This window comes from Solanum pennellii, chromosome 10, assembly GCF_001406875.1.
Source record: "Solanum pennellii chromosome 10, SPENNV200".
In the NCBI taxonomy this organism is placed as follows: Eukaryota; Viridiplantae; Streptophyta; class Magnoliopsida; order Solanales; family Solanaceae; genus Solanum; species Solanum pennellii.
This window is the reverse complement of record NC_028646.1, coordinates 3199780-3214309: the sequence shown is the minus strand read 5'-3', so window position 1 is coordinate 3214309 and position 14530 is coordinate 3199780. Positions and strand designations below refer to the sequence as shown.

General features: G+C 33.2%; 1 protein-coding gene and 1 long non-coding RNA gene across 2 annotated transcripts; both read left to right on the top strand.

Annotated features, from left to right (window-relative positions):
• The first annotated feature begins 2723 nt into the window (after nt 1-2723).
• On the top strand, nt 2724-6018 carry LOC107002077. Its single transcript, XR_003574820.1, has 3 exons — nt 2724-3150; nt 5245-5544; nt 5643-6018. It is a non-coding gene; the product is annotated as an uncharacterized LOC107002077 (long non-coding RNA).
• Nucleotides 6019-7471: 1453 nt separating this feature from the next.
• Nucleotides 7472-13636, top strand: LOC107032038. The gene is made up of 9 exons (XM_015233592.1): nt 7472-8916; nt 9514-9750; nt 9893-10088; nt 10279-10388; nt 10472-10671; nt 11549-11652; nt 12379-12566; nt 12658-12857; nt 13204-13636. Exons 1-9 carry the CDS (start codon nt 8790-8792, stop codon nt 13420-13422), a joined length of 1581 nt encoding a protein of 526 aa, XP_015089078.1. The 5' UTR covers nt 7472-8789; the 3' UTR covers nt 13423-13636.
• Nucleotides 13637-14530: the final 894 nt, after the last annotated feature.

Genomic DNA, 14530 nt, shown 5'->3' with positions numbered 1-14530 from the left:
TTTCTGTTTCCTAGTTATATCCGGATTTGGATAGTCAAAAAGATACGCTCCCTTCGTTAAGCATTTTTCGAATTTTGAGATTTAAATAATATTTTTTTATTATGAATTTTGACATATCTTGTTATTATTTTAAAATGTCAAATATTGTGACTTCTAATATTTTTTATTCAGTTTTGCAAATAATTTCAATTCAAAAATATTTGCGAATTTATGCGCAAATTTCTGGTTAAACTTAAATTATTTGACTTTTGAAAAATGAAAAGTATTACGTAAATTGAAATTGAGAAGATAAGTAATTAACTAAGCACTAGTATAAGTTTTAAAAGTAAAAAAGTAATATCTTTCTTAACTTTTTTTTAAAAAAATAAAGAGTGATATAAGAATTATGGAATTTAATTAACAAGGGTTCTTTTTAAAATTAAAAATGATCCTTCGGGCGGCTAGTGGTTTTGGCTTGGGATTTTCATGTTGGAGGTGTCAAGTTCGAAATTTCTTGCCCTTGAAAGCAAAGAATTTTGTCTTCTAGGTCGAGCTCGTTGCAAGGGGCTTGTTGATTTTGTCGCGACTTGCCTAATGCGGGTTACCTATCTTATGTGGTTTGCGAGCTATTGTATAGGAACGGGTATATCGTTAGCGAGCTATTGCATAGAAGAGTTTTGTTAGTGCACACCCAAAAAATAGCAACTGCGAATTTTTCCTTGTCTTAAAAAATAAATTTAGAAATTATTTTATAGTAAAAATAAATATTCTGGAATTTGTTAAATTAATTAAGAGCCAGTTTGATATTGCTCTTGAGGGAAAAAAAAACTTTTTATAGGATTTTCTTTTAAAAAAAATTAACATGTTTATTAAATCAGTAAAAATAAAAGAAAGTAGAACCAAAAAAGTTAATTACTTAAAAATTAAAATGTTCCTGTCATACATAAAATAGTATAACTAGTACACGTATCTGCGCGTAACTAATATTAACTATAATGATTATTTTTATTTGTTCTCAATGAAATGTAGTCCCCCCCACCCCACCCCACCCACACTCCTCTATCCGAACTAATTCTATATGAATGGAGACAATAAAATATATAATTATCAAATAACTTTTATACGATACTCTTGTTTCAAAACTAAATAAAAATTTAAGTCAAAGTCATTTATATGTTTACAAATTTAATTGTTACTTCTCTTGAATAAAATAAATAAAAGAACGTAATTATAGTTTTTCTATCGTTTATACCATGTAAATTAATAATGTAGTTAAAAAATTAATTATGTAATAACTATGAAGAGAACTCCTTATCAAGAAATTCTTTATTTAAACAAAAGCTATTGCGTTATCATTTACTCAAACTTCTTATCTTCGTTCAATATTCTTGCAACATCGAATCAAATAAATAGATCTTAGCCAAAAAAATAATATAAACTAATATGAACATTTATCTTAATAAAATATTAATATAAAAACGCTAACAAAAGTTAAACATTTAGAAAGCTAAATTGCTCGGTTAAAGTTCTCAATAAAAGCTAATCTTTTAGTTTTTATTTCCATAATAAAAAATATTTATTTTTAACAAAAACAATAAACAAAATTAGAATGTAAATATTGCTTACCTCAATTCAAATCAGTACGTAATAGCAAGAAAATCAATTATGTGAATTACTACCAAGAAAATTTCATTTAAACAAAAGCTATTAACTTCTTTATCTTCTTCTCAACAGAAGGTTAAGAAAAATCATCTACGTAATTGAATGTACATTATTTTATTTTATTTTAAAAAAACAAAATCATAATAAAAATTATACTTACTTCAATGCAAATTTCTATATAGCAAAAAAGGCATAATACATATATTTGTTACTAAATTTGGCTTAAAATTTTAAGTTTGACCTCAAACTTTCACAATGCACAAATAGAAATTTTAACTATCTATTTTTTTATAACTAAACACGCGATTTTTGAAGCCAAAGAGCGTGAAATGCAATCGCGCTCACGTGTATTAGTGAGCTACTCAATAGCTGCCAACTAATTAAATATTTTACACGTCATTTAAGAACTAAAAAATTAATTTTAATTAATATACAGAGGTATTTCTAACTCATTTCACATTTCACCCGATTGTGAATCAAAGACAATCAGCTCAAAGGTGAAAACCCTAGGTTATCAGGGGAATCAAAATCTTGGAATCAAAGGGGAAAATCATTCAAGATTGCTACTGAAGTTGATGCTCATTTGTTCATCTTCCTCGATTTAGTTCAGGTATGCCTCGATTTTGCTCTTCTGAAAGTTTTTCTTTGATTACAAAGTAGAATCTTTTTGTCACCATGAGTGTAAAATCGTTATTTTCTTACAGATTTATATATATGGGTCATATTATAGCTATTTTCACCACGGAGGTCGCTTTTATAAAGGTCAATATGTGTCGGAATTGGGAAACATCGTATTCAACATACATAAGGCCCACTTCTCTTTGACCGAACTGAAATCTTATACAAAAGATATTGGGTATAATGAAGTTGATGCTTTTTAAACTGAAGACCCTATAACTCATAATTTTGTTAAGTTAGAAAGTGACAGCCAACTATATAACTTTGTTAAAAATTTGTGGAGTGGGTAATCTATTAAGTTGTTTTTGAAGCATGTGACGGGTCCACCGCTACAACTACTTTGGGACCATTTTATATTGAAAAAAATAATCAAGAATTGAGAAATTGCTCTAGAATTTCACACACGGAGCATGGTAAAAATGGGCTAGGTGAAGCTGAACAACCATTAGAGGAAGAAAATGGTGATTCTCTTTACTTTGAAGAGGATGACTTAGATGATGTTCCAGATCATGATGACAGTTAAATTGATGAAGAACTGAGAGCTTTTAGAGAAAAACTTAGGGAAGACAAAAAGAATGAAGCTGCAAAGCAAAAAAAGAGAACTAAAAAAACCTCAAATGATCAAGGTGTTGAGCTTGGAGAAGTTGGCATAGATAAGGGATTTGAAAATATCTTCACCAATAATGCAGCCAAATATAATGAAAAATTGGGAGGTGATGAAGTGTTTCTTGATTCATCAGATGAACCAAGTGAAGATAGTGATGAAGAGCTAGATATTTTAGCACAATCGGGTGTTGATTTACCTTCAAGAAGAAAAAGCAACAAACTGAGGTATGATTCTTCTTCTTCCATTTATTTCTTTGAGTTGGGTATGATATTTGAGAGTGCAACTCAATTTAGAAAGTTGTTGCTGATTATGTTGTTCAACATAAGGTTCAGTTAAAGCTTAAACCTAATGAACCTCATAGAGTTAGGGTAAAATGTGAAGGGAAGTGTAAATAAAAAATCTTTGCAAGCTTGGATAAAGATTCTGGAAGTTTTTTTGTAAAGAAATACTATCCTGCTCATAGATGTATTTCAAAGAATAGGAACAGATTATGCACAACCACATATATGAAAATGAAGACGAGGGATAGAATAATATCTCAGCCTGACATGAGAGTTCATAAGCTTCAACAGGCACTAAGAAAAGAATGGGGATTAAAAGTGGAAAAATCAATATGTTACAGGGCAAAAATGAATGTTATTGCCAAGTTCTTGGGTGATTGAAAACTTGAGTTTTCAAGGTTGTTAGACTATGCTGATATGATTAAGAGTACAAATCCTGGGAGTTCTTGTTGGGTTAGAACTGAAAATAAAACAGTCTCTGGCTTATACTTGTTTAAATATTTTTATGTCTGTTCTGCTGCATTGAAAAATAGATGGCTGGAAGGTTGTATGAAGATTATAGGATTGGATGGATGCTTTTTAAAGGGTGCTTGTAGAGGAGAATTATTCGTGGCTGTTGGAAAAAATGGAAACAATCAAATGTTTCCAATAGCTTGGGTTGTGGTCGATCAAGAAACTAAACACCTCTTGGAGTTGGTTCTTAAGCTATATCATTGAAGACTTGCAATTTGGTGATGGAAGTGGCATAAAAGTCATGTCTGACATGCAAAAGATATTTATTCTGCCTTTATTTATTTATTTTGACTTACTGCCTTGTGTTACTTGTGTTATTGTCTTGTGAAGTGGCATAACAGTCTTGATAAAGCTGTAAGTTTTTACTGTTAGTTATTGTCACTGCCTGTTGTTAGTGTGTGAAACAAGTGAAGTTAGCTACTGTTTTTGTTTATTTCTCTTAGTTACTGCCAATGCATGTGGATGTTGTTAGTGTGTGAAGTAAGTGATGTTGTTAGTGTGTGTGATAAATAAAGTGTGCCTTAAAATTATTAATTTTATATTACTTACGATCTTGAGGTGATAGTGAAAGTCTTACTTCCTAATGCTAAAGAAGAATGTGCGCAAGACATATTTGGGCAAACTGGCAAAAAAGATGGAGAGGTGAGAAAAGGAGAAAAGCATTTTGAAAGTGCTCCAAACCTAGTTTTGAGGTAAAATTGATAGATGAATTTGAATATATGGAAAAATTGGGTCATAAAATATGTGAGGCATTCTTGGATATAACAATGAATACTGGTGCGGAACTTTATTTAGTGAAAGATCAAAGTGTGATGTGGTGAAAAATAATGTGTGAAACATTTAGCTCATGGATTGTTGGTCCTAGACATAAATTTGTGATTAGTATGCTTGAAGACATTAGGCATAAAATGATGGATAGGCATGGAGATATGATTAAGTTTGCAGATACTTGGACAGTGACATTTCACCTATTGCAAGACTGATTTAAGAAGATAACAAAGAGATTGGCAGGACACTAAGGGTGAATTGGAATCATGACATTGGATTTTAAATCCAAGGAGAGTATAGACACATAATTGACATAACTAGAAAGGCATGTAGCTGTAGGTTGTGGCAGTTGAGGTGCATACCTTGCCAATATGCAGTTTGTGCCTTATATCACATTGGGCAAGAATCAGAAGATTATGTGGAACATTGGTACAAAAAAGATACATTACTAAGTGCATATAAGTACTTTTTACAACCTATCTCCAATATGGTAATGTGGCCTGACACCAATAACCTTCCGGTTGAGCCTCTTGAAGTGAAGTCAATGCCTGGAAGACCAGGTAGATGTACAAGAAAAGATAAAGATGAACCCAGAAAAAAAAAAGGGGGAAAGCATCAAAGAATGGAGTGAAGATGTCATGTTCCAAATGCCATCAAGTTGGGCATAACAAAAAAACTTGTAAATCAATGATAAGTATTTTTGTCTTTCTTTTAAATTTGAATCAATTTTATACTTCTAATTTTGTGTCTTTACAGCCCTCTGAACAGCCCACACAACAGTCTATAAGGCCTTTTCAACAACCACCAGTGATGCAGCCTTCACAATCACCGTTGAGGCAGCCTAGCACTGGAAATGTCTCTTCTTTATATGCAGATACTTCAAAGGTTAAAGGAAGAAAAAAGAAGCAGTCAACTGCAAGGGCAACATTTTCTTCAACTGAATGGATATTATCTTCTTCAGTTGGAATGCCACCACCTTCTTCAGTTGGAAGGCCACCAACTTCTTTAGTTGGAATGCAACCAACTCCTTCAGTTGGAAGAAAAAGAACAAGAGATGTGAGATTTGGTGTTTACACAGATATACAAACTGGAAAACAAGTGATTAACGTATGTATATTGCCTTCTTTAATTGATTTTCTTACATCTTTGTTTAGGTATACTAAATAATGACCTATGGATTATGCAACCAGTGAAATCAAGTGAAAGAGTTATCACAAGTGGAACAAGGGTAGCATTTAAAGATGCATCACAAACAAATGTTGATCTTGGATTCAAGCCACCTAGTTTAAAATGGAAAGGAAAAGATGCAATGACTGAAAAATCAACTTCAATAATTGTCAAAGACAAAGGTGCAAAGCAAATCCAAGGGAAAGTGGGTTCCATAAGAGCTCGAAGTCTTAATGATGTGTATAAATGTTGATCTAGGAGGTCTTTGTTTTGTTTATTTTGATAACTATTTGTAAAGGCATACTCCAATTACTGATCATTTTGATGTATTTTGTTATTTTGATGTATGTTTGCATAGACAAATATTTGGAGTTTGTTAAGTTGTGTTTCATGATGATAAGTTGTGTTTTATGAAGCCTTTTAGTGTTTGTTATGATTGATATTAAGGCTGCCTTGATATTAGGTGTTTACTATGTACAAAAGTGTGTGAATCATGGTAGTATGAAAGTGTGTGAATGATGCTAATCGATTGAAGTACAGTGATGAATATTGAAGCCAATGTTGAATGACAAACTGTCAACTCTAAAAAAAGTGCATTTCAATCCATTACTTTGATTGCTTACAATAGATATTGACAGCCATTAACCCATAAAGAAAACTACATTACGAACAAAACGATTCTGACATAATTTTTTCAACCAATCTACATAACATTTACTACATAAAGAACTCTCTAGAAATCCAACATAGTATCACAATGATCAACAGAACTCGATATTTCCTCCTAATCTTTTTCTTTTCTTCATCATGTTTTTTTATCCTCTTTTGTAATTCCGAAATAGCAATTCTAGCGTGTTCAGTATAATCAAGTTCACACCATCTAAAACACTTGCATTCAACCTGTTTAAGAAGAACAAATTCACTATCAAAATCAAATCTTGAGAACTAAAATTTAAATTAAAAAAATATGTTTTAAATGGAACCATACCCGACCATCTTCACATCCAAGAAATCAACGACCTGGATTGTTTGCAGACTAAGAAATCTTTATTATAGCTTTTTTTCACAATGACAAAAAAAATTAGAAGCCATTTGCATAAAATATGAACACAAATCGTTTTAAAGAGAGGGAAAAAAATCTTAGTTAGAAAGAGGAGGAAAGAGAAATGAGATTTTGATTTGGAAATATAAAGATATATATAAAAGGGATATTAAGGGTACATTTCTCATTTCAGCATTTATTTATCATTGTGGGCCTCAAAATTAGTCATAACTCGCGCAGAAAACGTGCATAACACGCATTTTTTCATGTAAGATTTGAGTGTTTATTTATAAGAAAAATGGCATAGTTTAAGTGCCTATTTGTGCACTGTGAAAGTTTGAGGTCAAACTTAAAATTTGAAGCCAATTTTAGGGGCAAATATATGTATTATGCCTAGCAAAAAATTAGCCTTGTAACACGATCATCATTCATTTTTCATATAAAAAATAAAAATATCAAAATATCAAGAAAACAATTAAAAAAAAATAGAAGTACACTTAATAATATATATCATTGAAAGAGTAGCTAGAACTCTATTTCAACTCGAATTTAAATTTTTATTATTATTGCTATTATTGTTATTATTATTAAAATTAACTATTTGATTAATCAATAAAAATAAAAAAGTAAAACAAAAAAGTTAATTATTTAAAGATCAAAATATTTCCATCATATATATTAATCTATATAATTTGACTTGACACGTATTTCAAAATGAAAAAATATAAATAAATATGTGATTTGTTTTTGGGAAGGTAAGTCATTCACATTGTGTTTTAATTAATTTATTTTTTATAGTATTATTAATATAGTTTATGAAGAAATTATACAAACATATCCGCCATGCAAATGGAAAATTAAGTTCCTAAATTATAGTAGTTATATTTCTTGTACTCCTTTTAAAATTATATCTATAGAATTTTTTTAATTTTTTTTTTGAATTCCTTAAGAACCAGCTTACTGTTTTTCAATTCTGATTTGTAAGATTTAATTGAATAGTGGGTCTTGATTTGATTTTTGGTTTTATTTCTGGAGTTTGTTTTTTGGTGAATTGGGGTTTTTTTTTATGGATGAATTTAGTGGAAAGATTTGAACTTTAGAATGAAAAAAGTTGGATTTTTTGGTTAATTGTTGATTCTGTGATCTTTTGGTGAATTTATTGGTTTGTTTCTCTGTGTGGAGGATTTTGTTGAAGTTGTCCACATTAGGAGGTGAAATTTCTACCAAAATTTGAACTTTAGAAAGGAAAAAAGTTGGATTTACTGGTTAATTTTTGATTCAGTGATCATTTGGTGAGTTGGGTCTTGTTTTTCTTGTCGAAATTAGGGGATTTTTATCTCAGTTTGGGGGATTTTGTTGAAGTAGTCAGCATTAGGAGGTGAGGTTTTTGTACCAAGATTTGAACTTTAGAAAGGAAAAAGTTGGATTTTTTTGGTTAATTGTTGATTTAGTGATCATTTGGTGAGTTGGGTCTCGTTTTTCTTGTCGAATTTAGGTGGGGTTTTTTTCTCAGTTTTGGGGGATTTTGTTGAAGTAGTCAGCATTAGGAGGTGAGTTTTTGTACCAAGATTTGAACTTTAGAAAGGAAAAAGTTGGATTTTTTTGGTTAATTGTTGATTTAGTGATCATTTGGTGAGTTGGGTTTCCTTTTTCTTGTCGAATTTAGTGGGGTTTTTTCTCAGTTTTGAGGATTTTGTTGAAGTAGTCAGCATTAAGAGGTGAGTTTTTGTACCAGGATTTGAACTTTAGAAAGGAAAAAGTTGGATTTTTTGGGTTAATTGTTGATTCAGTGATCATTTGTTGAGTTGGGTCTCGTTTTTCTTGTCGAATTTAGTGGGTTTTTTTCTCAGTTTTGGGGGATTTTGTTGAAGTAGTCAGCATTAGGAGGTGAGTTTTGTATCAAGATTTGAACACTAGGAAGATAACATTTGCATGTGTATGAGAGGAATGAGGACAATGAGAGGTGAAGTAGGAGGATTGAGGGGACAACAATGACTACAGAGTCATTGGGTTTCTGTCCTTCTGGAAGTTATGGTTCTTTTGCTGCAATAATTCTGCTACATTACAAACTACACTCTGAAAGCCACCAAATATGTTTAAGGAGAAAGAAGGATTGTTCCCCGGGATTCACAAATTCGCACCAAGAAAGAAGGTGGGGATGCTTCTACTGTGTGCAGTTTCACTAGCAGTTTTCCTATGGGTCGTGCTTATTGACAAAGGTTTGGTCTCTAATCTTTTAACATTGCTGCTTTCTGGATCTTTTCACTAGGTCAGACTGAGGTATTGTTGATAGACTGATTGTTTGATTAGGACTTGGGCTCCACCTTAAACTTCCAACATAGTGGAGCACACTTTATTTTGATACATTCAATGTGATACTATTTTGATTTGTGCTGATTGAAATTTGAGTTACAGTTTGTCGTTACCCTCAGGGAAATAACATGTTTGATTACACGTGGTACTACAGAATTAACAATCTTATATAGCTTTATGTTGCAATTTTAAAATCTGTGTTGTTTGTCATCTTAATTAAGCTTTGAGCTTGCTAGATGCTGGAATCGTTGTCTCGTTTAATGGCATTTATCTTTGGCTCTTTTTAAGCTTTTCTTGATAAGGTAAGTTTCTGATTATGTCTGGCTTACACGGGAAGATTCTCATCTAACACAGTACATTATTTTAATCCTCTTCCTGGAGATGGATAAATAGATGAGTTGATTTGGTTGTTCGATATGATGTGGGTGATAGAATATGGCAATGTTCTTCATCACTTTGTTTTTGGCTTCTGACAGCCTCTGCAATTTTCAACTCTTTCATAGGTGAAGCACAAGAAAGTAACCTCTCCATAGGCAATAGGTTATTTCGAGAAGCTGGACAAAAGGATAATTCTACTACTATTGAGTCGGTAGAACGAACTAATGCTGGACAAAGTGCATTGACTATCCAACCTCCTCCTCCTGTATATTTTAAAGGATACACTCTTCCTCCTGGGAATCCATGTGAAAGCTTCACGTTGCCACCCCCGCCCACAGATAAAAAGAGGACTGGACCAAGGCGTAAGTTAAAATCTGTCTCATACACTTTTCAGACATAGGATTTTAAATATGTCATTTTGCTGTCAAATTTTCTCACTGATGGACTGTTTAGGTGAGAAAATGTAAACTGCAGATTCTTAACTGGATGTTTACATTCTTTCAGCATGTCCAGTATGCTACCTCCCTGTTGAACAAGCAATTTCACTAATGCCTGATGCACCATCCTTTTCTCCTGGGGTTAGCAATTTGACTTACATTCATGAAGAAAATTCAGAGAAACCCGAGTTTGGAGGATATCCTTCACTGATGCAAAGGAATGATTCATATGATGTAAGAGACTCCATGAATGTGCATTGCGGGTATGATATTTTTTCCGCCTGTGCAGTTCTTGTAGTATAAAGCTTCACCCACCTTATTTTCTTTTTTCTTTTTGAATTTTTCGTTTGGCTTCATCAAGATACTGATGGATAGAGTTGTAAATTATTGCACATTTCACAATGCGTCTTACTTCGTTTTGTTTGTTTATTCTTCTGCAAATCCATTTGATAGATTTGTTAAAGGAATCAGGCCTGGACATCAAACAGGTTTTGACATTGATGATTCTGACCTTAATGAGATGGAATCTTGTCGAGGTGTCATTGTGGCATCAGCAATATTTGGTACGGATCTTTCAGTTCACATGCTGACTCATTTCTTGTTGAAACTGCTGGCTGTGATTTGTAACAAGTACATTCTTGGACAGGCGCTTTTGATTTGATAAGGCAACCAAAAAATATCAGCGAATATGCCAAGAAAAATGTCTGCTTCCATATGTTTGTGGATGAACAAACAGAAGATTTTTTAAGAAACTCTAGTGAGCTAGATGGTTCCATGAGAATTGGCTTATGGAGAATTGTCACTGTTCACAACCTCCCTTATGATGATCCGAGGCGAAACGGGAAGGTTGGTATTCTCAATGATAACATCAACTATATTGAACAATAGTTAAAATTTGCAAGCATTTAGTTGGGGATGAGTATTTATTGAAGTACATATCACTGAAAGGAGAATAGCTATGTTAAGAACTGAAAGGATAATATCTGTGTAAAGAACTGAAAGGAGTACGTGCCAATTTTCTTCTCTTTTTGCTTTCCACTAACCAATTCCCTCCTATGCCCCAACCCAACCCAACCCTAAAGGTAATTCCAGAATTTTCAAGTTATTGACATCTATGCCTCATTTTTTAGGATTGCTTTTCATTCAAATTATGATCACTTATTTCTCCCTCTATTTTCATCTGCGTGATTGCCTTTTAGTATCGTACTTTGCATTTTCTATATGGATTGAAATGACCAGGCTATGTTGTTTTTCTTTTTCGACAATGGTGTTGTCAAGCCTAGCTTGCATGCACCTCGAATATTCCACTGGGTGCCTGCTACCTCCCGCAACACAGGTAACTTTGCCACCGAGGCTTAGGCAGATGGGAACACTGACCTAGTGTTTTTTTTTCTTTCTATTGGGATTTGAACCCTAGCCTCCCATGGGTTTTACCCACATCATTGGCCGCCAAACCACGCCCTTTGGTGCAATAAGGCTCTATTCTTTGTAACTTCCTTTTGTTAGGCACTGTTTGTTCTTTCCCTATCCCATTTAACTTTTGTTCAATCAGTATTCATCGGCTATGTGTATATGCTCATGAATTATTCTCCAATTGTATTGGAAAGCTTTTCTGTACTTGATAACCATTCATTCTATGATAGCTGAGTGCTTCAAGTTCACCAACCTAGACTGGTATCATTTGTAAAATTCTCTGACTAATTTGTATTTGTTGACATTTCAGGTTCCAAAGCTTCTGCTTCATAGGCTCTTTCCCAATGCTCGTTATTCTCTATGGATTGATGCAAAACTTGAGCTGGTTGTCGATCCCTATCAAATACTTGAAAGGTACATGTACATCTAAGACTAAATACGCCATTCCATATATTCAAAGCAATAACCATGATGTTGCTATCTTTCGGTTGAATTCTGTCTCTTGACTAATAACAGTACAGGATTCTGTAGAGCCTCCCATATGACCTTCTAAAAGGTGTAGGACATTTCTTCCCCTAATTTGTCACTAGATCATTTCACCAAAAGTTTCTAGCTAGAATCAACTATAATAAAGCATACGGTGCTGGCGGCTCTTAATCATAGTAGCCTCCGCATGCTTTTATCAGCTTTCTGTAGAAAAGGTAATAACAAAAGAGTAAAGTTTCTGGAAATGCTAAATGTTTGTTGCCAATAATTTAATCACCTCTCTGATTTGCTATAGCCTGGAGATCTTCAATCATTTTTATCATATCAAAGTTGATCTTTCTGTGTTATGAACAGTGCTTACGCGTTCTGGACACCTTCGATAATGCTTTTGCAGTTTTTTGACACCTTACAATAATAAATAAGTTATACATGTTTCTTTTTCAAAAAGATGAATAAGTCATACATGAAAATTGCTCTTGTTGCATGACTTAGATTAAGAGCAAACGTGAGGAAGTGCTAAATGGCCCTATTTATTACAAGGGAACGAACTATCATAAAAGTCTGCAAACATTGAATGCTGGGCTAGTGATGCAGAGCTTCTGTTCTTTAAAACTGCTAGTCAAAACCTTACTTTAACTGATGTTTCGATTTCAGGTTCTTGTGGAGAAAAAATGTCAGCTTTGCAATATCAAAGCATTATAGACGCTTTGATGTGTTTGTAGAAGCAGAAGCTAACAAAGCTGCTGGAAAGTTTGACAATGCTTCCATCGACTTTCAAGTTGAATTCTATAAAAAGGAAGGTCTAACTCCTTATTCCGCAGCTAAACTTCCTATTACAAGTGGTAATGATGTAAACCTCTTTTCTTTTATTTTTTTCACAAATCTGATATAGACATTTTCTCTTCGAGTTTTAGCATACTATTTTACATGCAGATGTCCCTGAGGGATGTGTAGTAGTAAGGGAGCACATTCCAGTTTCCAATCTCTTTGCTTGTCTTTGGTTTAACGAAGTGGATCGTTTTACTCCAAGAGACCAAATTAGCTTCGCCATTGTGAGGGACAAGATAATGTCAAAGACAAATTGGACATTGAATATGTTCTTGGACTGTGAAAGACGTAACTTTGTGGTTCAGGTGATCTTTTGTGTTTTGCTTTTTGGATTTTAAAAGATCTATGCTCTGATAATGGAATGGAAAAGGAAAAAGAAAAGGAGATGCGCCTCCCAGTACCAGATTTCTTTTTGAATTCACTCTAGATCTTCATATGCTGCGATTCTTATGGTCCTCGTAGGAAAAATGCAATGTGCAGTTGCATGATACGTGACTACTTCTCGAGTTGACATTTTATACTTGAAATGCTCTTTTTTCTTTTGTTCTTCTTCTCAAAAAATGACAATTTCAGTTCATTATACATTGGATCTCTGTTATATGATAGGATGTAATAGATTGGCTATCTGTTATACTTTTTTGTTATCTACAGGGGTATCACCGCGACATTCTTGAGCACTGGTCTCCCCCACCTCCCCCTGCTGCTCCTGAAATTGTTCATCCTCCACCGCCTGTACCTGATAAAACCCCGCAGACCTCAAGCAACATTACAACGTCAAGTTCAGTTACTGAGCGATTAAAGAAGGTACCCTCAAAGCGCGGGAGAGACAGGAAAAAGCGTCATAGAAAAGTTATTGGAAATTTTGCTTAAGCAAATTCTTGTTTTTTTCCCCTTACCTGTTACAAGGATATCAATTTTGGGGCTAGGAACTTAGCTACTTGAGTACTATGACTTTTAACACAATGGAGGTAATCAAGTTTAGGTGTCAAATTTATTCATTTTTTGTTGTATATAATTGAAGGCTTAACATCTATTTTTTCATATCATAGAAATATCATACTGGAAATAGAACTTTCAATAGCTATCTCAGTTACTAATTTTCTATCCCATGTAACTCTTGTTTCTGAAGAAAGTAAAAGTATTCAAAGGCATTAACACAGTAGTACTAACAAAGGCAGAGGTAATGTTTGCGTACATGAACATCTTCTTTACCACGAAAAAATGGTAAAGTAAGACACTTTGTTACTCATGCTTGTCAAATACCATTCAATCTAAGTATATATGTATATAGAAATCCATTAAATATGTATATATGTATTAAGAAATTCACTAAATATGTACATACATCAAATTTAAAACCTAGTTATTACCACTTGAAGTCGTAATCTAGAATCCATAAAGTTAAAATCTTGGCTACCGTTGATTAACAGAGATGATGGGATTCACCCTTAAAAAAACACAAGAAATGGTCTAATTCATAACAAATTGGCTCAAATTCATAGAACAAATGATAGCTACATTTACAATGGCGTGACTAATAGCAGAGGCGGAGCTAGAGTACAATGTACATGAACCCTTTTAACTTTTGACCTTAAATATATAGTAAGAAATCCACTAGATATTTATATTTATTTGACACTAGCCTCAATTATTACGGTATATTAACTTAAGATAGTTGTACGAACTCATAAACTTTAAAATCCTAGAACCCCCTCTTACCAAAAAACAACAACATAACTAGCGTAATTTCACAAGTGGATTTTGGTAGGGACATACTTTACCTCTACCTTTACGGGTTAGAGATTAGAGACGTTATTTTCGATAGACCCTCGACTCAAAAGAAATGTAACTGATGCACAAAAGTAAGAAAGAAAAAGAGACAACAAAATCACAAATGTACAAAACAAGTGTAACCAACACATATTAATTAATAGACATTGGGGAAAAGGGAAACTACGATAACACTCAACTACCTACT

Excerpts from the sequence above, each read along its gene's own strand:
- LOC107032038 (XM_015233592.1), top strand. The coding sequence starts at position 8,790 with ATGTTTAAGGAGAAAGAAGGATTGTTCCCCGGGATTCACAAATTCGCA. Across the intron at positions 8,917-9,513 it reads GGTCGTGCTTATTGACAAAG|GTGAAGCACAAGAAAGTAAC; the intron begins GTTTGGTCTCTA and ends ACTCTTTCATAG. Across the intron at positions 9,751-9,892 it reads AAAGAGGACTGGACCAAGGC|CATGTCCAGTATGCTACCTC; the intron begins GTAAGTTAAAAT and ends ACATTCTTTCAG.